The sequence below is a fragment of the Nerophis ophidion genome, linkage group LG15, assembly GCF_033978795.1.
Source record: "Nerophis ophidion isolate RoL-2023_Sa linkage group LG15, RoL_Noph_v1.0, whole genome shotgun sequence".
Taxonomy (NCBI): domain Eukaryota; kingdom Metazoa; phylum Chordata; class Actinopteri; order Syngnathiformes; family Syngnathidae; genus Nerophis; species Nerophis ophidion.
In genome coordinates, this window is record NC_084625.1 from 38,761,013 (window position 1) to 38,785,323 (window position 24,311).

Sequence of the window (24,311 nt, forward strand, 5' to 3'; positions counted from 1 at the left end):
CCAATTGCCAAATGGGTGTCAATACCCCTAATTCAGATTTTTTTTTTTTTTAATTGACATTGTAGTTTTTAAAGTAAGCCTGCGTCAGAAATGAATACCATGTGTGAGAGAGTATGTTTGTTTGTGTCTAAAATAGTGTGTGTGTCTGTTACAGAGTGTTTATGTCCATTTTGTGTTAATTTGTTTAACAAAGAATAATGTTTATATAACAAACATTTGCACAATATTTAAAATGATCTGTTCATAGAACACTTATCATCTATATACATACTTGCCAGCCTTGAGACCTCCGATTTCGGGGTGTTGGGGGGTGGGGGGTCATGGTCGGGGGTGGGGCGGAGGCGTGGTTAAGAGGGGTGGCGTATAATTCACACACACATATATATATATGTATATATATATATTTATATATGTATATATATTAATGTATTAAAGTTAGATTGAGCTAATTGGCTATTTCTGGCAATTTATTTAAGTGTGTATCAAACTGGTAGCCCTTCGCATTAATCAGTATATATATATATATATATATATATATATATATATATATATATGTATATATGTATATATATATATATATATATATGTGTATGAAATACTTGACTTTAAGTGAATTCTAGCTATACAGTATATATTTATTTTATTATATGTATAAATAAAAGACGGCACCTATCAAATGCACAGTAATAAAAACACAGTTGTTCTACTAACTGTACTGTGCTTGCTAGTTACTAAAAAAAAACAACAACACTTACCTTTCACTATTTGAGTAACCTTTGTCCTGCCATTTGCGTATTGGTGAGCGATCTCCGAATCCGGGAACATCTTTCACGGATTTGTTGTAGACATCCGCAAATGAGAACGGGATGTTGCTTCCAGCTATCAGCATAGCCATCTTTGTCTCAGCATAAGATACACCATTGGGTCTCCATTCTGCAAGGTGGGCCATAATACTGGGTTGTGAACGATGCTGCGCTGCGGACGCTTTGTGCTTCGCTGACTGACCGTTCATGGCTAAGTATATCCGTTCACCATGTTCAATGGAGAAGTCTGTTCTACAAAATTTACAGGCAACATACCCCTTCCCCTTCGAACTCTCCTCGATAAACTGAAATTCTTGTTTACAATCGTTCTGGAACTTGCAAGCGTATTTCTTCATTTTGCTCGTCAACGGTGTAATATATTGGGTTGGAGTCAATACCCAGGCGACGTGATGAAGTTATGTCTCTACTGTGGGCTTCAGAACAGACATTCTATTCTATGTACAGTAAATGGCAGTATTGTCCTGTTTAAGAGGGTCACAACATTCAGTCAGGTCTGGAGCTGAGGGGGCGTGGCCTCCAGCTCCGTCTGAATTTCGGGAGATTTTCGGGAGAAAATTTGTCCCGGGAGGTTTTCGGGAGAGGCGCTGAATTGCGGGAGTCTCCCGGAAAATCCGGGAGGGTTGGCAAGTATGTTTATACTGTATAATCTATTTCAGACTATTGCAACTAATTATGAGTTAACTCCAGACAAAATGTGTTTAATCAAGATTAAATATCTTAATCATTTGACAGCTCGACATTAAACACAAATGGGTCTCAATTCGTATGGGTGAAAATGTTCTTTCAGATACAGATATAGCAATTGTTTTTTGTCTTGATTATTCCTTTGTCTGCTAACAATAGCATCCTTATTGCACTGATGCTTGTTTGTGTAGGGCCACACTCTAGTGCCTGGAGAGGGAGACACATGTTGCTACTGTCAAGGTAAAGCTGGTATTTCGGCTTCTCTTAGTATTTGTTGCTAACACAGTGGTACCTCCGTTTTCATTAATAATCTCTTCGGACAAAAACTGAGATGTTATACAAAAACATGGGCAACAATTTAATCGAAAATTTGATTATTTTGAAAATACGGTGTATGAAAACGGGAGTACTACTCCACTGTACATTGAAAAAATAAAAATGCATACTATTTATCAGGGGTCACCAACGCGGTGCCCGTAAGAACCAGATGAGTCGCCCGCTGGCCTGTTCTAAAAATAGCTCAAATAGCAGCACTTACCAGTGAGCTGCCTTTATTTTTTTAATTTTATTTGTTTACTAGCAAGCTGGTCGCGCTTTACTCGACATTTTTAATTCTAAGAGAGACAAAACTCAAATAGAATTTGAAAATCCAAGAACATTTTTTAAAGACGTGTTCTTTACTTGTTTAAATAAATTCATTAATTGTTTTACTTTGCTTCTTTTAACTTTCAGAAAGACAATTTTAGAGAAAAAATACAACCTTAAAAATGGTTTTAGCATTTTTAAACACATATACCTTTTTACCTTTTAAATTCCTTCCTCTTCTTTCCTGACAATTTAAATCAATGTTCAAGTAATTTTTTTTTTTTTATTGTAAATAATAATAATTACATTTTAATTGAATTCTTCATTTTAGCTTCTGTTTTTTCGACGAAGAATATTTGTGAAATATTTCTTCAAACTTATGATTAAAATGAAAAAAAAAAAATTCTGGCAAATCTAGAAAATCTGTAGAATCAAATTTAAATCTTATTTCAAAGTCTTTTGAATTTCTTTTAATTTTTTTGTTCTGGAAAATCTAGAAGAAATAATGATTTGTCTTAGTTAGAAATATAGCTTGGTCCAATGTGTTATATATTCTAACAAAGTGCAGATTGGATTTTAACCTATTTAAAACATGTCATCAACATTCTAAAATTAATGTTAATCAGGCAAAATTAATAATGATTTTCTATAAATTATTTTTTACATTTTTTCAAAAAGATTCGAATTAGCTAGTTTTTCCTTTCTTTTATTTTTTTGGTAGAATTTAGAATTTTAAAGAGTCGAAATTGAAGATAAACTATGTTTCAAAAATGTAATTTTCTTTTTTTGTGTGTTTTCTCTTCTTTTAAACCATTCAATTAAGTGTTTTTTTTCATCATTTATTCTCAACAAAAACCTTCCGTAAAAGGAAAAAAAAATGTACGCCGGAATGACAGACAGAAATACAATTTATTTAAGTGTGTATCAAACTGGTAGCCCTTCGCATTATTCAGTACCCAAGAATAGCTCTTGGTTTCAAAAAGGTTGGTGACCCCTGCTATATATATTATATATTGCTGAACACAGTATTTTCTCCATTAATCTTCAATTATGTACCACAGAAACTAATGAAACTTCTGCAGTGACAATAATTCCATACACAACCTCCAAGCCAGGAGAAGGCGTCACCCCTCTCATTCCCACCTACCCACTACCTCCTGGTGGTCAGTAACTTCTTCACACCATGTAGTTCTTGCAGAATGATGTACTTGCGTGAATTTCCAATAATTCCATTTTCATCTTATTCTCCAGATGAGTGCTGGTCTCCTTTGGGTGTTCAGTTTCTGCCGCCCTCCAGCTTCCAGGCTTCCTCTCAGCAACCTGGTCACCCCCCTGAGGCAGCTCGCCTCCACGGCTGGGACCCTCACAGTGACCTCCAGGTACTCTACTGTATACTGAAAAGATGAAAACACCTCTCATAAATACATTAAATAAAACTTGAGCAAAAATCATAAAAAACTGATGGTCTTTTCACACATTATTTATTTGATGAATATAGGTGTGGATAGAAATAAAGTTTAAAGGCCTACTGAAAGCCACTACTACCCACCACGCAGTCTGATAGTTTATATATCATTGATGAAATATTAACATTGCAACACATGCCTTTTTAGTTTACTAAATTGCAATTTTAAATTTCCCGGGAGTTTCGTCTTGAAAACGTCGTGTAATGATGGCGTGTACGCAAGACGTCACGGGTTTTTAGGAAATATGAGCGCTGCACACACACACACAGCTAAAAGTCGTCTGCTTTAACGGCATAATTACACAGTATTTTGGAGATCTGTGTAGCTGAATCTTTTGCAATTTGTTCAATTAATATTGGAGAAGTCAAAGTAGAAAGATGGCGTTGGGAAGCTTTAGCCTTTAGCCACACAAACACACGGTGATTCCTTGTTTAAAATTCCTGGAGGTGAAACTTTACCATGGATCAGAGCGCGGTCAAGCAAACATGAATCACGACGGAATGTCAACCAGCAGGTTTCGGTGAGAAAATTGTGGTAAAAAGTCGCTTACTACCGGAGATCAGCTGATCTTGTGCCGTCCATAGCCGCCGTCGACTATCAGGTACTGTTAAACTCACTAAAACACTAGCAACACAATTGAAAGATAAGGGATTTTCCAAAATTATCCTAGTAAATGTGTCTAAAAACATCTGAATCCGTCCCAATGCAATCACGTTTTTTTTTTTTTTTTTTTCTAGTCCGTCGCTATTAACATCCTCAAACACGAATCTTTCATCCTCGCTCAAATTAAAGGGGAAATTGTCATTTTCTCGGTCCAAATAGCACTTTTTGTTGGAGGCTCCCATTAAAATCAATGTGAATATGTGAGGAGCCATCAACTTGTGACGTCATCGTCTGCGACTTCTGGTAAAGGCAGGGCTTTTTTTGTTAGCACCGAAAATTACGAACTTTATCGTGGATGTTCTCTACTAAATCCTTTCAGCAAAAATATGGCAATATCGCAAAATGATTAAGTATGACACATAGCATGGACCTGCTATCCCCGTTTAAATAAGAAAATCTCATTTCAGTAGGCCTTTAAGTAATTCTTTAAATATCACATTTTTTGCTCAACAGTACTCAAATATCTATCTGAAAATACTGCACAAAAACACTCGCTGGCGCAAAAATGAAATCATGTTTTCTTTGAATTACCTTGTCATTGATTTTTTTTTTGTCACAAACCTTTGACATTAGAGGATTTATGGGTATTGTTTATGTGGTTCATTTGCAGGGCTGGAGTCCAGAACCAGAAGAGTACAAAGATCTACCTCAGAGGAGCCCTGAGGGTCACAGTGGCAGCCTGCAAAGTCCTTATATCCACATTGACCTGCTGAAACAATACAACATCACCGGTACACATTTATATATTGCATGTAAATATATACAACATTCATACAATAATATAATACCTTTAAATGGCAAATAATGGGTGCACCTTCTTATAAAAAGCCTTACAGATGCATGTTTGATATTCTAATCCAGGTTGTCCAAGGCCATTTTAATTTTAATAAATACAATAGGCCTATATAGATTTTTTTTTAAAGAAAAAGCTTTTTTGTTATTTGTGTCCACGTTTTTCTAGTTACATTACACCTTTTTGCGTTTTTATTCCACTTTTCATGTTTTATTAGTAGTATTTCAAGAATGTGCCATAAGCCGTTAAAAAAATTAGCTGCGAGCCGCAAATGGCTTCTGCGTCACTTGTTCTAACACCTAAAATATATCTCACCATCTTTTCCTTCATCCAGAATGAAAAGTCAGATATATTGGTCGTTCAAAGACAGGATTTGCATCTAGGCATCACTTGATGCCATTGTTGGGTCAGATTTTCCAGAATCGCGTATATAACGAGTATGGGCCTGGGCAAAGTATGCCCCGCAGGCAACAAGCATCCCATTAAGTTTTAACTCTGGCCTGCTGCACGTTCTTCATAACTCTTTTTAGACCTTTAACATCAAAATTGTAGCCGTTATTATGATCTGCAGTGCTATTTTTAAATTACCATAAGTCTATAGAAAGTTCTTCAGTGGTTGAAATCTGCGCTTTTGAGTGTTATACAAGTTATTACGGTAATCTACGTCACAGCAGCTCAGACGAGGAACAAAGCACAGTGGGCCGAGTTTGTTTTCAGAGCAGCCAGCCCCAAACGCATGTGTCAAGAACAGACGCGTAAGCAAATTTTTACACCAAATTTCTGCATAAGAGTGATAATATATCATATTGTAGGTGTTTATTACCCTTTTCATTCGTATTTTACTGTTTGTCACGTTTTGTTGTATTCTGCTTGATTGTAAAAGATGTCTATCGGGGAGGCGGACTGAGAAGTAAAAGAGAAGCCGTGTTTATATGTTGTTGATATTCAGTGTTTTATCGTTCATAGTTAATATTGTAAATCCCACTTTCTTTATTTTAATGTAGCCCTTTGAGGCACTCGTGATTTAGGCCTTTAGAAGTAAACATTGATTGATTGATTGATTGACGCACATTTTGGGTGTCCCATTCAGTTAAAAACTGTAAAATGTATTTCTATTATTTGGAGGTGATCTGTCATAACTTTTTTAGAATTATATTGTACATTGTGACTTTTGGTATTAGAGTTCCTGACAAAAAGGGACCCAAACACACATACTGTTCAGCAGATTATTTACAGCTAAATGTGTACATATAATTTATACACACATACACATTGGCCTCTGAGACACATTTTTTCTCTCAATGTGGCCCTGAAGTCAAAATATTTGCCCAGCTCTGTCCTAAATGATTGGTCAAAAGGCACTCACATGACACAGGGGGCACCATGTTTGCTTCCAACTTTGAGCTGGCCACAGCTGGCGCTTTGCGTACACTGCTATTCGTCATTCGACTTCTCTTTTAATTGAAGAAGGTTTATCTGCCATGTAAACATGCATATCCATACATAGTTGGCATACTGGTTTTTTTTGTTATTGATATATTTTATTAAAAGTTATGATTACAAACATAGAAGCAAATCAACAGTCAATTAATTATGGATTGTAAATGGCAAAAATCAAATATGCATATATATATGTATGTGTGGGAAAAATCACAAGACTACTTCATCTCTACAGAACTGTTTCATGAGGGGTTCCCTAGGTTACCTAGGTAACACATGAGCGAATCACCACGCCCCTACGCCTGCCTGTACCTACCCACTCTGTGCCCTATATAAACCATTGTATGTGAATGCTTCCATTAAAATCTCCTGACAATTGAGGGAACCCCTCATGAAACAGTTCTGTAGAGATGAAGCAGTCTTGTGACTTTTCCCACACATATATATTGCGCTCTATCACGGTATGGAGCACTATTCTCTGGATAATCCAATTAAGATATATATATATATATATATATATATATATATATATATATATATATATATATATATATATATATATATATATTATAACAATATTACTATCTAAATACTTATCCATCCATTTTCTATCGCTTGTCCATTTCGGGATCTTGGGGGGCTGGAGCTGGGCTCGAGTAGACGGGAGGGTACACCCTGGTTAAGTCGCCAGTTTATCGCAGGGCCAACATACTTTGTAGGTAGACGGAAAATGTTAGACTTTACTACACTGACATTCACACACAAGGGCAAAATCAGTGTTCCCAATCAACTTATCCCCAACTCCCACCCAACGCCCAGGATTTCATATGTATATGTATATACACACTATAGGCAAAAGTTTGGACACGCCTTCTCATTCAATGCCTTTTCTTTATTTTCATGACTATTTACGTTTGTACATTATAGATTGTCACTGAAGGCATCAAAACTATGAATGAACACATGTGGAGTTATGTACTTAACAAAAAGAGGTGACAAAAAACAGAAAACATGTTTTATATTCTAGTTTCTTCAAAATAGCCATCCTTTGCTCTGATGACTGCTTTGCACACCCTTGGCATTCTCTCGATGAGCTTCAAGAGGTAGACTGAAATGGTTTTCACTTCAGAGTTTTGATGCCTTCAGTGACAATCTACAAGGTAAATAGCTTTGAAAATAAAGAAAACACATTCAAATGAAAACATGTGTCCAAACTTTTTGCCTCTACTGTATATATATATATATATACATATATAGGGACGGCGTGGCGCAGTGGGAGAGTGGCCGTGCGCAACCCGAGGGTCACTGGTTCAAATCCCACCTAGTACCAACCTCGTCACGTCCGTTGTGTCCTGAGCAAGACACTTCACGCTTGCTCCTGATTGGTGCTGGTTGGCGCCTTGCATGGCAGCTCCCTCCATCAGTGTGTGAATGTGTGTGTGAATGGGTAAATGTGGAAGTAGTGTCAAAGCGCTTTGAGTACCTTGAAGGTAGAAAAGCGCTATACAAGTACAACCCATTTATCATTTATATGTATATACTGTACAGTGGGGCAAAAAAGTATTTAGTCAGCCAGCAATTGTGCAAGTTCTCCCACTTAAAATGATGACAGATGTCTGTAATTTTCATCATAGGTACACTTCAACTGTGAGAGACAGAATGTGAAAAAAAAATACAGGAATTCACATTGTAAGAATTTTAAATAATTTATTTGTAAATTATGGTGGAAAATTAGTATTTGGTCAACCATTCAAAGCTCTCACTGATGGAAGGAGGTTTTGGCTCAAAATCTCACGATACATGGCCCCATTCATTCTTTCCTTAACACGGATCAATCGTCCTCTCCCCTTAGCAGAAAAACAGCCCCAAAGCATGATTTTTCCACCCCCATGCTTCACAGTAGGTCTGGTGTTCTTGGGATGCAACTCAGTAGTCTTCTTCCTCCAAACACGACAAGTCGAGTTAATACCAAAAAGTTCTATTTTGGTTTCATCTGACCCCATGACATTCTCCCAGTCCTCTGCTGTATCATCCATGTATCCATTTTGGTAGAAACTCAACTCGTCGTGTTTGGAGGAAAAAGAATACTGAGTTGCATCCCAAGAACCTACTGTGAAGCATGGGGGTGGAAACATCATGCTTTGGGGCTGTTTTTCTGCTAGGGGGACATGACGATTGATCCGTGTTAAGGAAAGAATGAATGGGGCCATGAATTGTGAGATTTTGAGCCAAAACCTCCTTCCATCAGTGAGAGCTTTGAATGGTTGACCAAATACTTATTTTCCACCATAATTTACAAAAACGTTCCCCAAAATTCCTACAATGTGTATTCCTGGATTTTTTTTTTCACATTCTGTCTCTCACAGTTGAAGTGTACCTATGATGAAAATTACAGACCTCTGTCATCATTTTAAGTGGGGGAACTTGCACAATCGGTGGCTGACTAAATACTTTTTTGCCCCTCTTTATATATATATATATGTGTGTGTGTGTGTGTGTGTGTGTGTGTGTGTGTGTGTGTGTGTGTGTGTGTGATCAGCTGTACTTCACTTGCATATGATACATCGCACATATATTTTTACATTTTAGTAACCAAATCCATGATAGTTAAATCGCCTTCCGTTTTTTCTGCAGGTGTCCTCACGCAGGGCGGTGGAGTGTTTGGAACATACGTGTCTAGTTTCTACCTCCAGTTCAGCCAAGACGGAAGACAGTGGTACACTTACAAAGAGCTTGTCACGGACGCACGGCCCAGAGCTAAGGTTTGACACTCGTGTTTAACGAGTACGATTTTTTAAATTTAAAATCACAGTTTTTTGCCAGCGTTACTGCTACTGTCCCCGCAGGTCTTTCATGGTAACTACAACGACGGAGGCGTTGCTGAGATCAGACTGGACCGGATGGTGTCGGCTCAGTTTGTCCGCCTGCTGCCACAGGACTTCAATAATGGAATTTATCTTCGTCTTGAGATTATGGGATGTGAAGATGGTTAGTATCTTAGGGGGGCTTTCTTCCTGTTTTTACGCAAACATATACTGTACATAGATATATGCCACATAAATACATTAGCAAGAGTATCCAAGAATGTGATTAAGAATGCGTGGCCACTTTATTATTCAAGTTCAATATGTTTTATTGTATTTTATATTAATCACTTAAAACTATTCTACTGTAGATCAAGATATAATTAACTAGCACAACAGGGGTTTGCTAGTAGTGGCCATTTCTTACGCTTGGCATGTTTTGGATTTGTAATTAGTAATTCTTAACAAGACACATGATTAGATATTACAGTAACATTGTTGTTTACCTATACCACAAAGGTTAACATGTTGATGTTTTTTTCAGATAGCTTAGTTCACTTTTTGACAATCTTTTAAAGAGTCGAGAAAAGAACTCTATTATTATTTTTACGTATCTATTATTATTTAATTTTATTTTTTTGGACATGAGTTTCTGTAAAAAGGTAATCTGAATACTGGTGACTCCTTTAAAAGCATACTTTGCTTATTACCTTATTTAAAAAGTAACTAGGTTAGATTACACATTGAAATGTTTTATTGGTTACATTTTATTAGTTTATTAGTTATTTAGTTAGTTAGTTTATTAGTTTATTAGTTAGCACAGTGTACAACAACCCTTGATATTGTTACATTTCAAAATAATGGTTATGTTTTCATTGAGCTATGCCCATCTCTCTCTTTCCTCCATAGTTTGTTTGGGCTATTTTGCTTTCTTCTTAAGATGTAATACATCGTACAGTGGGGCAAAAAAGTATTTAGTCAGCCACCGATTGTGCAAGTTCTCCGACTTAAACTGAAGACAGAGGTCTGTAATTTTCATCATAGGTACACTTCAACTGTGAGAAACAGAATGTGAAAGAAAAATCCAGGAATTCACATTGTAGGAATTTTAAATAATTTATTTGTAAGTTATGGTGGAAAATAAGTATTTGGTCAACCATTCAAAGCTCTCACTGATGGAAGGAGGTTTTGACTCAAAATCTCACGATACATGGCCCCATTCTTTCTTTCCTTAACACGGATCAATCGTCCTGTTCCCTTAGCAGAAAAACAGCCCCAAAGCATGATGTTTCCACCCCCATGCTTCACAGTAGGTGTGGTGTTCTTGGGATGCAACTCAGTATTCTTCTTCCTCCAAACACGACGAGTTGAGTTTCTACCAAAATGGATACATGGATGATGCAGCAGAGGATTGGGAGAATGTCATGTGGTCAGATGAAACCAAAATAGAACTTTTTGGTATAAACTCAACTCGTCGTGTTTGGAGGAAGAAGAATACTGAGTTGCATCCCAAGAACACCAGACCTACTGTGAAGCATGGGGGTGGAAACATCATGCTTTGGGGGTTTTTTTTCTGCTAAGGGGACAGGACGATTGATCCGTGTTAAGGAACGAATGAATGGGGCCATGTATCGTAAGATTTTGAGCCAAAACCTCCTTCCATCAGTGAGAGCTTTGAAGGGTTGACCAAATACTTACTTTCCACCATAATTTACAAATAAATTATTCAAAATTCCTACAATGTGAATTCCTGGATTTTTTTTTTCACATTCTGTCTCTCACAGTTGAAGTGTACCTATGATGAAAATTACAGACCTCTGTCAACATTTCAAGTGGGAGAACTTGCACAATCGGTGGCTGACTAAATACTTTTTTGCCCCACTGTAGGTGCAATGTATGTTTTTGCTAAAGAAAATGATAAAAATAGTAACCGGGCAGGTAGCGGATGCGTTTGTCTGCATATCCAGTAGGAACACCCGTAGAAGTAAGAGACAGTAGGAAAATAAATACTTTGCCTTGGACTACTTTAATACTTAAGTCTACACTGACTGTGTTCCTTTCTCCTTTAGGCCACTACTGGGCAACCTTACCTTCACCAAGTGTCTTGCCAGCAGGTGACTGCGGAGAAAAAGAGCTCCAGTGTAAAAATGGTGGCTGTGTGCCAGCAGGCCCTTCAGGAGTCATCTGTGACGGCGTCGATGATTGTGGCGACGGATCAGATGAGATGTACTGCGGTGAGATTTTCTACACTTTACCTCGCTTAATGTGACTGTGAATCTTATGCGTTTAGCTATGTACGCACGAACATGATCTAGGGCTGGGCGATATATTGATATAAACGTTATGTCGCGGGTTTGTCTCTGCGATATACAAACCCCGTTTCCATATGAGTTGGGAAATTGTGTTAGATGTAAATATAAACAGAATACAATGATTTGCGAATCATTTTCAACCCATATTCAATTGAATGAACTACAAAGACAACATATTTGATGTTCGCACTGATAAACATTTTTGTTTTTGCAAAAAATCATTAACTTTAGAATTTGATGCCAGCAACACATGACAAAGAAGTTGGGAAAGGTGGCAATAAATACTGATAAAGTTGAGGAATGCTCATCAAACACTTATTTGGAACATCCCACAGGTGTGCAAGCTAATTGGGAACAGGTGGGTGCCATGATTGAGTATAAAAGTAGATTCCATGAAATGCTCAGTCATTCACAAACAAGGATGGGGCGAGGGTCACCAATTTGTATGCAAATTGTTGAACAGTTTAAGAAAAACCTTTTTCAAACAGCTATTGCAAGGAATTTAGGGATTTCACCATCTGCGGTCCGTAATATCATCAACGGGTTCAGAGAATCTGGAGAAATCACTGCACGTAAGCAGCTAAGCCCGTGACTTTCAATCCCTCAGGCTGTACTACATCAACAATCAACATCAGTGTGTAAATGATATCACCACACGGGCTCAGGAACACTTCAGAAAACCACTGTCAGTAACTACAGTTGTTCGCTACATCTGTAAGTGCAAGTGTAAACTCTACTATGCAAGGCGAAAACCATTAATCAACAACGCCCAGAAACACCGTCGGCTTCACTGGGCCTGAGCTCATCTAAGATGGACTGATGCAAATTGGAAAAGTGTTCTGTGTTCTGACGAGTCCACACTTCAAATTGTTTTTGGAAACTGTGGACATCGTGTCCCTACGGACCAAAAAGGAAAAGAACCATCCAGATTGTTATAGGACCAAAGTTGAAAAGCCAGCATCTGTGATGGTATGGGGGTGTATTAGTGCCCAAGACATGGGTAACTTACACATCTGTGAAAGCGCCATTAATGCTGAATGGTACATACAGGTTTTGGAGCAACATATGTTGCCATCCAAGCAACATTATCATGGATGCCCCTGCTTATTTCAGCAAGACAATGCCAAGCCCCGTGTTACATCAACGTGGCTTCATAGTAAAAGAGTGCGGGTACTAGACTGGCCCACCTGTAGTCCAGACCTGTCTCCCATTGAAAATGTGTGGCGCATTATGAAGCGTAAAATACTACTACGGAGACCCCCGGACTGTTGAACAACTTAAGCTGTACATCAAGCAAGAATGGGGAAGAATTCCACCTGAGAAGCTGAAAAAATGTGTTTCCTCAGTTCCCACATGTTTACTGAGTGTTGTTAAAAGGAAAGGCCATGTAACACAGTGGTGAACATGCCCTTTCCCAACTACTTTGACACGTGTTGCAGCCATGAAATTATAAGTTAATTATTATTTGCAATATTATTTGCAAAAAGAAAATAAAGTTTATGAGTTTGAAGATCAAATATCTTGTCTTTGTAGCGCATTCAACTGAATATGGGTTGAAAATGATTTGCAAATCATTGTATTTCGTTTATATTATATATTATATATTATATATTATATCTAACACAATTTCCCAACTCATATGGAAACGAGTATACGTTTTCACGCAGTTGCTTTTAGCTGCGGGCATTACACTACAGGCTCTTCTCGCTCTTTCCTGTCCCTCCTCACACCATCTTACATACATCACATACATATACGCCCTCGCGGAGCAGAGAGGTAGCAGCATGGGCAACGTTAGCTGTGATGCTAGCAGAGCCGTCAAGTGGTAATACGAGAGAAAGAACGTGCGAATGAAGGAAGAATGAATTCCCAAGAGAAATAGCAGGGGGTCCGTCGTCTGGCAGTGGTTTGGCTTCAAGTGGGAATATGTCGAACAGACAACCGTAATTTGTCAAGTGTGGGGCAAAAGCGTTGCTACCAAAAGTAGCATTACTGCTAATATGTAGCATCATTTTTGATATTTAGCATAATTTGAAAAGTCACCTGCTAGGGCAGGGGTGTCAAACTCAAACACAGAGTGGGCCAAAATTTTAAACGGAACAAAGCCACGGGCCAAGGTTTAACAAAATAATCTTCTAATAGGGACCCAAACAAGTTTTGCATTAAATATAAACAAGCAAGGCTTATATAACTTTAGTGACATGCAAAATCCAGTTTCAAATAATAATAATAAAAAAAATATCAATGGCAAAATTTAAATAAAAATGTTATGCCTTTTTTTGTATTTGCAATCTTCTGAGGTAAATATCACATTTTTTCCACAGGCTAATAATAAATTTAAAAATAACATAACAATAATGAATGAACCAAACATTTAAGCTTTGAAGTAGCAAGAGAAAATGCATGAATAAAACGTTAATCATTGGTCAGTTTGCTGGAAGTTTCCCGGAAGAGTTAGTGCTGCAAGGGATTCTGGGTATTTGTTCTGTTGTGTTACGGCGCGGATGTTTTCCCCGAAATGTGTTTGTCATTCTTGCCTTCCATTCACTTGTGTGTGTGTGTGTGTGTGTGTGTGTGTGTGTGTGTGTGTGTGTGTGTGTGTGTGTGTTTGCGTGTGTGTGTGTGTGTGTGTGTGTGTGTGTGTGTGTGTGTGTATGTGTGTGTGTGTGTGTAAAAGCCACAAATATTATGTGACACGCTGTTAGTATGGAGGAAAAGCGGACGTGACGACAGGTTGTAGAGAACGCTAAAGGCAGTGCCTTAAATGCACACCCCCAATATAGTTGTCCAGGTAGAAATTGGTAAAAATTTGGGAGAATGGTTGCCCCGGGAGATTTTCGGGAGGGGCACTAAACTTCGGGAGTCTACCGGGAAAATTATGAGGGTTGGCAAGTATGAGTATTAGTGGTGAATGCGGTGTTACAGCGGCAACGACGCTGTATAACTCCGGCGGGCCAGCTCTAATGCAAAATTGATATTGCCTCAAGGGCCAAATTAAATTTCACGGCGGGCCAGATTTGGCCCGCGGGCCATAGTTTGACACCTATGTGCTGGAGAATGAATTATACCGCATGTCAACATCAGCATTCGGTGCCACACCAACAATATGCCGAGGCAACCTTTTCCACATCAACACCACATGAAAAAAATAGTCAACAACAACATTTAATAACGTCCGTAGTAACCTACCACATAACGAAGGACGAACACTATTTGATTTCCTATTATGCAGCTCATTTTTACTTGACACTCAAAATGTCTCTGACAATCTTGCACTTTCTGTTTTGGAAATAACATGAATGTTTGTGCCACTGCGTAATAACTGTTTGATAAATACAGTTTTGGTCAATTGACTTAGTTGGGATTTCCCTCTCTGCATGAAAGTTTAAAATGAGCATATATTAATGCAGTATGAAGAATAATGTTTTAATGTAGACACATAGAATCATCATACTGCTGTGGTTATATGCATCAAGTGTTCATTTAAGGCCAAGGCATAATATCGAGCTATACAAACGTACATCGTGTATCGCGACATGGCCTAAAAATATCGAGATATTAAAAAAAGGCCATCTTGCCCAGCCCTAACATGATCATATAGACACCACCCCATTATGTTAACCAACTCATTAAGTTTTGTTTTTTTCCTATTACAAAAAAGTACTCGCTTAAGTCGATGTCATCATTCATGGTCAACCACTTATATTGACTTAAATAGTGAGACTCAAAGAGGTCATTTCTATGAAAAATATTCAGTTCACATTGATATTGTTAACTTCATCCTTATCATTTTGCAGCATCATAACTACAGTCTCATTACACAACACCAAAACCTTGCTCAATGGAAAGTAACCTTCAAAATAAAAAGCCTGGCATTGGATTCTCCCACAGCATAACAGAGTGCATCCATTTATTTATGTTTTTGATATAACACCAGAAGAAGACAAATGTGTGCAGTAGGGAAAAGATTCATCTGGCTTCATCCGACTGTATTTTGCCAAGGTCAGATCATTTTTGCATGAGAATAAGGTGGGGGGTTAATCATCTAACAATGCAGTCTGCTGAAAATGATAAAAAATGCCTCACTACATACAGTGGGGCAAAAAAGTATTTAGTCAGCCAGCAATTGTGAAAGTTCTCCCACTTAAAATGATGCCAGAGGTCTGTAATTTTCATCATAGGTACACTTCAACTGTGAGAGACAGAATTTGGGAAAAAAATCCAGGACTTCACATTGTAGGAATTTTAAATAATTTATTTGTAAATTATAATGGAAAATAAGTATTTGGTCAACCATTCAAAGCTCTCATTGATGGAAGGAGGTTTTGGCTTAAAATCTCACGATGCATGGCCCCATTCATTCTTGAGTTTATACCAAAAAGTTCTATTTTGTTTTAAGAGACATTCTCCCAATGCTCTGCTGTATCATCCATGTATCAATTTTGGTATAAACTCAACTCGTCGTGTTTGGAGGAAGAAGAATACTGAGTTGCATCCCAAGAACACCACACCTACTGTGAAGCATGGGCGTGGAAACATCATGCTTTGGGGCTGTTTTTCTGCTCAGGGGACAGGACGATTGATCCGTGTTAAGGAAAGAATGAATGGGGCCATGTATCGTGAGGTTTTGAGCCAAAACCTCCTTCCATCAGTGAGCGTTTTGAATGGGTGACCAAATACTTATTTTCCACCATAATTTACAAATAGATTCTTTAAAATTCCTACAATGTGAATTCCTGGATTTGTTTTTTTTCACAATCCGTCTCTCACAGTTGAAGTGTACCTATGATGAAAATTACAGACCTCTGTCATCATTTTAAGTGGGAGAACTTGCACAATCGGTGGCTGACTAAATACTTTTTTGCCCCACCGTACCAACTGACACTGTGGTCAAAGATGGAATTGCCAAAAAATACATTTTAATATGGCAAACACTCTACTGCCGTCAGGCAACTAAAGTGGGTAGTGCATCCCCTAATTTGTCACGTTTCATGTGTATAGATAAACTGCGACAAATGGGGCCATATCAATCTTTTTTCCCGCACAGAATGAGAACTTTGTCATTGTAGCCAAAACTTACAACTAACACAGCAGCTGAATAACAATGGAATATGAAAACATGTGAACACATGTAAATGTAAATAAAGATACCGTATTTCCTTGAATTGCAGCCGGGGCGCTAATTAATTTAAAACCTCTTCTCACTCCTGCGCTTACCAAAGGCATTCGGTAGAAGTAAGCATGCTCTAATTATTTTAAAACCTCTTCTCACTCCGGCACTTACCAAAGGTATGCAGTAAAAATTTGAGTGTGATGTAAGCTTGGACCTTAAATCCTACTGAATAGCCCTTAATCTTCTTCCCTTTATGCGATTTCACATTACCGGTATTGAAATCAGCCTACTCCATTTTGAAAATGATGACAGGGGAAGTGTCACTCGTGACGTCACGAGTTGGACCAGGCGTGTTAATTTTGTTGATGAAAAATTTTTCGTCATAGTTATCGTTAACGACCTTTTTTTTCCGACTAAAACAAGACAATAACTAAATAAAAAATAATTTACGTGGACTAAGACGATGACGAGGTGTATTGACATATTCGTCAACGTCTGCCAGAGACGAGATCCAATCGGAACTCATTTCGTTAGGAAGAGGCGGGAGGAGTTGGGAAGAGAAGCAATCAGAGCGACGTGGTAAGGAAGTTACGTAAACATAGTTTGAGTTTGAGACTGACCCAGGAATGCGCTGCAGAAGACAACATGTCAACGCCGGGGAGGAAGAGGAGAGAGGACATATGGGGAAATTTTATATTTGATGTCAAAGATAACAAGACGCAGTGTAAGAAATGCAGCGCGAGGATTACGGGGAAAAACACAACAAAGTTGAAGTGACATTTAGTCGAATCACCCCGAAATCCACACACAGGTAAGCATTTTCCACAACATACAACTCACTCGACGTTATCCCGTTTATTACACGGCTAACTCGTGAAATACTAAATTTGAGACATGATTTTCATCCAAATACGACTTGTATCGGTGATTTTTCCGCTGTTTTGCTTTGACTTTCAGAAATTGAAGGGAAAGATTACATATTACCCTTTAGTCGACTAAATCTACTGTAGTTTTCGTCGACTATAATCTTATGATAGTTCGTCAACTAAAACTAGATTAAAACTAAAACAATTGAAATAACTAAATTATGACTAAAACTAAATTACATTTTAGTCAAAGGACTATGACTAAAACTAAATCAAATTTTGCTGTCAAAATTAACAGTGACGGTAATACTAAGCATGCGCTAATTATTTTGGGAAGCGAGTTTGACCCGGCAGTGATTCAAGGCAGGCGCATACTATATGCCAGGGGTCGGGAACCTTTTTGGCTGAGAGAGCCATGAAAGCCAAATATTTCAAAATGTATTTCCGTAGGAGCCATATAACATTTTTCAACACTGAATACAACTAAATTCGTGTATTTTTAAGTATGACCAACATTTGTAGAGTATAATAAGTCTCTTATTCTTTTTAACAACATTGTAATTCTAAAAGTTAACCAATAATAAATATAATACTTCTTACCATTAATGCGACATCGTGAACAGGTGCGGTAGAAAACGGATGGTTGGATTAAAATGCATGTAAATGTTTTATTTTTGAAACTGTGATTACCAGCGGAATTATTCATTACTTATCGTGTTAAGCAATGTCAGCTAAGATTTATCTGAGAGCCAGGTGCAGTCATCTGGCTCTAGAGCCATAGGTTCCTTTCCTGGTTTAAGCATTAAACAACTTTTTACCTGCACCTTGCCTCCCGCTGTTTCCCACATCTGCAAAGCAATTAGCTACCGACTGCCACCTACTCATATGGAAGAGTATTACACGGTTACTCGGCATAGCTGGGTTAGGAGAGTGGCCGTGTAGCAACCTGAGGGTTCCAGGTTCGATTCCCGCTTCCGCCATCCTAGTCACTGTCCTTGTGTCCTTGGGCAAGACACTTTACACACCTGCCCCCAGTGCCACCCACACTGGTTTAAATGTAACTTAGATATTGGGTGTCACTATGTAAAGCACTTTGAGTCACTAGAGAAAAGCGCTATATAAATATGATGATCTGAGAGCCATATGTAGTCATCAAAAGAGCCACATCTGGCTCTAGAGCCATAGGTTTCCTACCCCTGCTATATGCCCTGCGGCCATTCAAGGAAATACGGTATGAACAAATGGTTAAAAAACTATGTCAACAAACAAAAATGCTTTATCGTAATCCATTCTCCTCATCTCTCTGACAAAATACCCAAATGTCCAAGTGATGAATTATTGCCGTTTTGATTTGGTTATATCGACCACCACTTGGACAAAGAGTGGTTCCACTGTTGATGACTTTTATTCAGCATGCATTTGACCTGATTGCAGGCACACAACCTTACCCAACTCCCAGCAGTCCTTACAGATGCCCCAGCAGTCAGTACACATGCCTCCCACCAGGGGGCTGCATTGACCCTGGAAAACTTTGTGATGGCACTCCCCACTGTCCCCAAGGAGATGACGAAACTGGCTGTCACTTGCATGAAAACATCACCACCCAGTCTGACAGGTGAGGGCATCACTAAAGTAAATTCACCTTCAGTATTAAAGTGTGTTGATGTACTGTACAAGTATAATCATACATGTACATTATACGAGTATTAATACTGTACTTTATAAAGTGTATTCATACATTAATCAATATATACTATATGTTCAGACCACACACACCCACTCCAGCCCCCATTAGGACTCCTTCCAGGCCTACTGTCACACCTTCTTCATTAACACCTACAGTAAGTATTCTTACCAAAAATGTAATATTTTGTGTTACTGCATCATATGTGTTTCATATTCCTGGAAAAAAATGTAGTAGGGTATTAGTGTAATATTTTACGGGATGTGAAGTGCTTTAATCTTAGATAAATTGTGTGTAACAATTGATTTCATAATAAATACCCATTAATTTGGTAGAAAAATAATTCCTTTAGTAAAGCAATCATTTTGAATTTGCATGTATTTATGCAAATATATACTGTTTAGCAAAAGGCATGTTTCGATTATTTACTTTTACAAGCACTTAAAAAGTACCAGAGTTATGTTTGAATTAATGAACGTATTCAATATAGACTCAAAACATTTCCTGCAGTTAAGTCTATCCGTCTCTCAACTGTTGATATGTGTCAATTCAATTCATAAATGAATAAATGAAAAAATATACAACAAAGTTCCATTAAGTAATTAGTTTAATATATTATCAATAACAAATGAATGAATTGATTTTAAGAAATTATTACAAAAAAACATGGATCAGATATACATATAGCTATAAATTATATAGTGCGACTTTAATTAAAACAAAAAAATGTGGTCTGATATTATAAAACATATATCAATTACCGTATTTACTTATATTGCCGCAGGGCATATATAGTATGCGCCTGCCTTGAATTACTGCCGGGTCAAACTCAGTTCCCAAAATAATTAGCGCATGCTTAGTATTACCGCCTGGTCAAACTCGTGACGTCACGAGTGACACTTCCCCTGTCATCATTGTCAAAATGGAGGAGGCGGATTTCCAATACCGGTAAATTGAAATCGCATAAATGGAAGAAGATTAAGAGCTATTCAGTAGGATTTAAGGTCCGAGCTTACATCACACTCAAATTTTTACAGCATACCTTTGGTAAGAGCCGGAGTGAGAAGAGGTTTTAAAATAATTAGCGCATGCTTACTTTTACCGCATGCCTTTGGTAAGCGCAGGAGTGAGAAGAGGTTTTAAATTGTAATTCAAGGAAATACGGTAAGAAGATTAATTATAAAGCCCTTAAACACAAGTTGTGGTTAGAGCAAGGGGTGTCAAACTCAAATACAGAGCGGGCCAAAATTTAAAACTGAACAAAGCCGCGGGCCGAGGTTGAACAAATTAACCCTTTAATAGGGACCCAAACAAGTTTTGCATTGAATATTGACCAAGTAAGGCTTATTTAACATTATAGTGACATGCAAAATCCAGTTTCCATCCATCCATCCATTTCCTACCGCTTATTCCCTTTTTGGGGTGGCGGGGGGCGCTGGCGCCTATCTCAGCTACAATCGGGCGGAAGGCGGGGTACACCCTGGACAAGTCGCCACCTCATCGCAGTTTCAAATAATAATCATTAAAAAATATCAATGGCATATCAAATAAAATAAAAACACAAATTTAATGCCTTTTTTCGGTGGCGGGTTTGAGTTGGGGCGGGGTTTGGTGGTAGCGGGGGTGTATATTGTAGCGTCCCGGAAGAGTTAGTGCTGCATGGGGTTCTGGATATTTTTCCGGTTGTGTTTATGTTGTGTTACGGTGCGGATGTTCTCCCGAAATGTGTTTGTCATTCTTGTTTGCTGTGGGTTCACAGTGTGGCGCATATTTGTAACAGTGTTAACCTTGTTTATACGGCCACCCTCAGTGTGACCTGTATGGCTGTTGACCAAGTATGCCTTGCATTCACTTGTGTGTGTGTATGAGCCGCATATATTATGTGAGTGGGCCGGCACGCTGTTTTTATGGAAGAAAAGCGGACGTGGTGACATGTAGAGAACGCCAAAAGCAGTGCTTTTACGGCCCGCCCCCAATATTATTGTCCGGGTGGAAAATCGGGAGAAATTCGGGAGGGGCACTGAACTTCGGGAGTCTCCCGGGAAAATTGGGAGGGTTGACGAGTATGAGTATTAGCGGTGAATGTGGTGTTACGGCGGCGGGCCAGCTCTAATGTTAATTTGATATTGCCTCAAGGGCCAAATTAAATTACACGATATTGCCCCCGCGGGCCAGAGTTTGACACCCATGGGTTAGAGTGTCCGCCCTGAGTTTGGTAGGTCGTGAGTTCAAACCCCGGCCGAGTCATACCAAAGACTATACAAATGGGACCCATTACTTCCCTGCTTGACACTCAGCATCAAAGGTTGGAATTGGGGTTTAAATCACCAAAAATCATTTGCGGGCGTGGCCACCGCCGCTGCTCACTGCTTACTTCACGTCCCAGGGGGTGATCAAGGGGGATGGGTCGAATTCAGAGAATAATTTCACCACACCTAGTGTGCGTGTTAAAATCATGGGTACTTTAACTTTAACTTAAGTGTCTCAAAGGGCTGCACAAGCCACAACGACATCCTCGGCTCAGATCCCACATCAGGGCAAGAAAAAACTCAACCCAATGGGATACAAAGAGAAAATTTGGAGGGGACCGCATGTGTGGGGACCCCCCCGCCCCTTGGGCGACAAGTGCAATGGATGTGGAGTGGATCTAGTTAATAGTGTGAGAGTCCAGTCCACAGTGGGGCCAGCAGGGGATCATCTTGAGTGGAGACAAGTCATCAGCGCAGAGACGTCCCCAACTGATGCACAGATGAGTGGTCCACCCCGGGTTCTGTCTTTGAACAGCTTGCGTGCCATCTGTGGTCACCTCATAACCTCTCCACGCAGGAGAGGGGGGCAGATAAAAAAAGAGACGGCAGATCAACTGGTCCAAAAGGGGGGTCTATTTAAAGGCTAGTGTATACAAATGAGTTTTAAGATGGGACTTAAAGGGGAACATTATCACCAGACCTATGTAAGCGTCAATATATACCTTGATGTTGCAGAAAAAAGACCATATGTTTTTTTAACCGATTCTCGAACTCTAAAAGGGTGAATTTGGCGATTTAAACGCCTTTCAATTGTTCGCTGTCGGAGTGATGACCTTTCACCCGTGACGTTACAACGGGAAGCAATCCGCCATTTTCTCCATCACATTACACACACCAAGTCAAATCAGCTGTGTTATTTTCCGTTTTTTCGACTGTTTTCCGTACTTTGGAGACATCATGCCTCGTCGGTGTGTTGTCGGAGGGTGTAACAACACGATCAGGGACGGATTCAAGTTGACTTACGTGGAGTGTGCATCGATTAGCACGGCATGCTAATTGATGCTAACATGATATTTAGGCTAGCTGCATGTACATATTGCATCATTATGCCTCATTTGTAGCTATATTTGCATCCAGCCTTTCCCTCCACCCACATTTAATGCCAAACAAACACATATCAATCGATGGATTCAAGTTGCACCAGTGTCAAAAGATGTGAAAGTCCCTCGTCTGTTCTGCACATTTTACCAACGATAACGATGCTATGGCAGAGATGTGTGGATATCCTGCGACACTCAAAGCAGATGCATTTCCAACGATAAAGTCAACAAAATCACAAAGGTGAGTTTTGTTGATGTTATTGACTTATGTGCTAATCAGACATATTTGGTCACGGCACGACTGCCAGCTAATCGATGTTAACATGCTACTTAGGCTAGCTGTATGTACATTCGTAGCTATATTAGCATCCAGCCTTTCCCTCCACCCACATTCAATGCCAAACAAACACTTACCAATCGACAAATTTAAGTTGCTATCCTTGGTTAGAAGGCGATCACGAATAGCTTCAATATTGAGCGAATAGCTTCAATAGCTATTCGCTTAATAGCTTCAGTTTCTTCTTCAATTTCGTTTTCGCTATCTGCCTCCAAACTCCAACCATCCGTTTCAATACATGTGTAATCGTTGAATCGCTTAAGCCGCTGAAATCCGAGTCTGAATCCGAGCTAATGTCGCTATGTCTTTCTGTTCTATCCGCCATGTTTGTTTGTATTGGCGTCACTATGTGACGTCACAGGAAAATGGACGGGTGGATTTAAAGCCTTTTTTCGGGATATTCCATGATGAGTAAAATTTTTAAAAAAACTTCCAAAAATAAAATAAACCACTGAGAACTGATTTTTATTGGATTTAACCCTTCTGAAATTGTGATAATGTTCCCCTTTAAATGCTTCTACTGAGGTAGCATCTCTAACTGTTACCGAAGGGCATTCTAGAGTGCTGTAGCCCAAATAGAAAAGCTCTATAGCCCGCAGGCTTTTTTGGTTCTCTGGGAATCACTAATAAGCTGCAGTTCTTAGAATGCAGATTTTTTTGCCGGGACATATGGTACAATACAATCAGCACGATAGGATAGAGCTAGACCATTCAATATATTTTACGTAAGTAGTAAAACCTTAAAGTCTCATCTCAGTGCACAAGAAGCCAGTGCAGGTGAGCCAGTATAGGCGTAATATCAATCAATCAATCAATCAATCAATGTTTACTTATATAGCCCTAAATCACTAGTGTCTCAAAGGGCTGCACAAACCACAACACAAACCACTACGACATCCTCGGTAAGCCCACATAAGGGCAAGGAAAACTCACACCCAGTGGGACGTCGGTGACAATGATGACTATGAGAACCTTGGAGAGGACGAAAGCAATGGATGTCGAGCGGGTCTAACATGATACTGTGAAAGTTCAATCCATAATGGATCCAACACAGCCGCGAGCGTCCAGTCCAAAGCGGATCCAACACAGCAGCGGGAGTCCCGTTCACAGCGGAGCCAGCAGGAAACCATCCCAAGCGGAGGCGGATCAGCAGCGCAGGGATGTCCCCAAGCCGATACACAGGCAAGCTGTCCATCCTGGGTCCCGACTCTGGACGAGCGGTCCATCCTGGGTCCCAAATCTGGACAGCCAGTACGTCATCCATGGCCATCAGACCAGACCCCCTCCACAAGGGAGAGTGGGACATAGGAGAAAAAGAAAAGAAACGGCAGATCAACTGGTCTAAAAAGGGAGTTTATTTAAAGGCTAGAGTATACAAATGAGTTTTAAGG

General features: G+C 39.1%; 1 protein-coding gene across 1 annotated transcript in view; it reads left to right on the plus strand.

Moving 5' to 3' along the window:
• sspo (SCO-spondin) overlaps positions 1–24,311 on the plus strand; it is a 391,512-nt gene that overhangs the window by 135,388 nt on the left and 231,813 nt on the right. The window contains 8 exon segments of the mRNA XM_061922415.1: positions 3,205–3,256; positions 3,345–3,472; positions 4,833–4,953; positions 9,090–9,217; positions 9,302–9,443; positions 11,329–11,493; positions 18,985–19,165; positions 19,316–19,391. Of these exon segments, the coding sequence (XP_061778399.1) occupies positions 3,205–3,256; positions 3,345–3,472; positions 4,833–4,953; positions 9,090–9,217; positions 9,302–9,443; positions 11,329–11,493; positions 18,985–19,165; positions 19,316–19,391 (993 nt within the window).